The 2925-nt window shown below is 35.5% G+C and overlaps 1 protein-coding gene across 1 annotated transcript; it reads left to right on the forward strand.

Moving 5' to 3' along the window:
- Window positions 1–35: 35 nt before the first annotated feature.
- LOC111395895 (ras-related protein RABA5a-like) lies at window positions 36–2875 on the forward strand. Its single transcript, XM_023022109.1, has one exon. It carries the CDS (start codon window positions 2405–2407, stop codon window positions 2819–2821), a length of 417 nt encoding a protein of 138 aa, XP_022877877.1. The 5' UTR covers window positions 36–2404; the 3' UTR covers window positions 2822–2875.
- The last annotated feature ends 50 nt before the right edge of the window (window positions 2876–2925 follow it).

Raw genomic sequence — 2925 nt, forward strand, 5'->3', positions numbered from 1 at the left:
CCAATCATTTATATGTTGGTCTATATTTTTGGTATTTAACCGCTTTGGATTTATCCCTTAACATATATAATCATATTATCGATGTGATATTCACGTTTAATTTATCCATCTCTAGTGTTCTTATGATTACTTTGAATGTTCTTCACCTTATTGCTAAGATGTTACATGGTCCGGAGAATATATGACATTGTATGCTGTGTGGGTCCAATCTGTGCAATCATCTGTCCGAATTGAGTGTCATGAATGTGTTTCTTGTGATTGATTTGTTGTGATATCTCAAGTCAGTTATCACTTGGGAGATTTGATAGACATTGACCAGAAACTATTATGGCTGTAGCATGTGGTATTCATCTATATTTGCGTTTCCATACTGTTGTTGAACCATCCAATTATGGTAAGGACATCCTTTTTTCGTCTTGACAATGGTTACAAGCCTGGGACCGACCAAGGAAACAAAGGCTGACAACTAGGCCTGCAAGATAAAGCACCTAAGAATCGGGATCGAAACATACCAATTACCAAATCCACCTATCTTCGCTGGCATAACCCTAAAATAGATCATTACCAACTGAGGCTTCCAAGCCAACTTGATTAGCTTGCGAAGGATGAATGAGACCACATGGAAATGTGAACGTTTCTCTTCATTCAAGATTCATTTTCCTTAAACATTGACGGTGTTTATTTATAATATTAGAGAGAGGTCTTCAAGTCCAGGAGGATGGGACATTTGCTAATTGCATACTAAGAATAATATGTGATGAATGCAACATCAATGAGATCGGAGCGTCTGTTAAAACTTTGCTTAGTTAATTCTATGAAGAGTTTCTGTGCTATTCATTGTTCAAATGTATGTAATGAATTAAGGTGCACTGAGGAGAATGTCTCTATTCGAAGTGACTGACTGGGCTTTATTTTAAGCCTTCTGGTTACAATATTTTTTGACTTCTAGTGATGAAAAATTAATTTTGTGTTGTTTATGTGACTATTATTATCATTCGTGAGACGAAAATAGAACAAAATTTAATAGCTTCACTTCTTAAATGACATAGTTTTTCCTTTTTCCATCTTTTTTCACATTACACCATCTTCAATGGGGGACTGCTAGATCACAAAATTACTTAGAAGTTGTACTGTGTGACAATTGCTTGCATTTATCTACTTCATACTTTTATAGGAGTCTATTTTCAGTATTATTTTGATCACAATGACAAACAAAGACCGATTCTCAACATTTAGCATATGTCTGGATAAGTGTTTCTAGGCGTTTAAACACCTTGATCAAATAATACTTTTGGTTAAACCACTTTTTATCCACACATTTAGTAGGACCACAAGTATGGACCACTTCTCCATTTACCCCTGGTTATAATAATAACTCTAAGATGAAATTAAAGTTTTCCTGAAAATTATAACATAAACATTTGGTACTTCTGACAGTTGTAGATATGTGTCTTTGCAATTTTTTTACTTAGTTCACATTGTGACTGTTGAACCTCTTTGTGTTTTTTAGTGGAAATCATATTGCTATAACATTTGGTGGATAAATCATATCTTTTACATACAGAATATCAGATATACATGGCTTTGTAGAAGTGTCTTGGACATGTGGCTTCGTAGTGAAATTGTGTACATTCTAACTCTGTGATACCAATATGTTATCTTAAGATGTTTATATGGACACTTGCAAATAAATTGTTAGATAGATCATGTCTGCACTGAGATTAGTTAGATCTCCGGGGACAGACTTTTTCCCTGTAAAATTCTGCAACTAATCAGGAATGCTGACATTCCCCTTATCGTGTGAAATTTATGTAGTTCATTTGTACTAGTAGTGTGTTGTGATACCTTAATAAATAGTTCTTTGCTGGTTTTAGTTTAAAAGAACAGGGATGGAGATATAGCAAGGGGAGAACATAGTGCAAATTAAAGACTCCTTCCAGATTAATAGCTGTAATAGACGTAACAAAGAATGCATTTGATAGACATTCTGACATTTGTGTTGTAAATTCTACGATTTGACTATAATTTATCTGCAGTTTAAAAGCAAAACTTTTCTGAATTCTTTGTAGAACTTTTGGTTTCTAATGCTTGCTTGATAAGCAGGTACCTTAAAGCTTTCACCTTTCTGGAGGACTGGATTGAAATCTTAGATAGCTAGTTTTCCCTGCACTTGGGTTCGTAAGAAAGCAGCCACTTTAGGGTCGTGGAAGTTACTACCTTTTGTGCAACTGAAACTGCCCTTCGAGATTCTTCTGGGGACCTCTTCCCTCAGATATTTTTTTCCTCATTTGGGGAAAGAAGTGCAGTTTGATTGTTTGGGTGTTTAGTTCTTATCAATTTTGTTAGTTTGTCTATATACATCAATAAATATGGTCTGTTAGCGCGTTGTTAAAAAGATTGAATAATGGCGCATTACACAGAAGAGGAACAAACCGAGGATTACCTTTTCAAGATTGTTTTAATTGGTGATTCAGCTGTAGGTAAATCGAACTTACTGGCTAGATTTGCAAGAGATGAGTTTTACCCTAATTCAAAATCAACTATTGGGGTAGAGTTTCAGACCCAGAAGATGGAAATTAATGGGAAGGAAGTCAAGGCTCAGATTTGGGACACAGCTGGTCAGGAGCGGTTCAGGGCTGTTACATCTGCATATTACAGAGGTGCAGTTGGAGCTCTTCTGGTCTACGACATCAGTCGACGCCAGACCTTTGATAGCATTGGCAGATGGCTTAATGAACTTCACAGTAAGCAACCCGACATTCAAACATTTCACATAATTTTTATTTATGCGCCTTTTCTTTTTCCGTTGAAAATACAATAGAACCTTTCACCAGGTACTCATTACAATCATTATCAGCACGACATTCACCACCCTAAAGATTATGGTTTTCTTCTATGTTTGTGCTATTCTTTAAAAAAAAAAAA

This window comes from Olea europaea, chromosome 6 (assembly GCF_002742605.1).
Source record: "Olea europaea var. sylvestris chromosome 6, O_europaea_v1, whole genome shotgun sequence".
In the NCBI taxonomy this organism is placed as follows: domain Eukaryota; kingdom Viridiplantae; phylum Streptophyta; class Magnoliopsida; order Lamiales; family Oleaceae; genus Olea; species Olea europaea.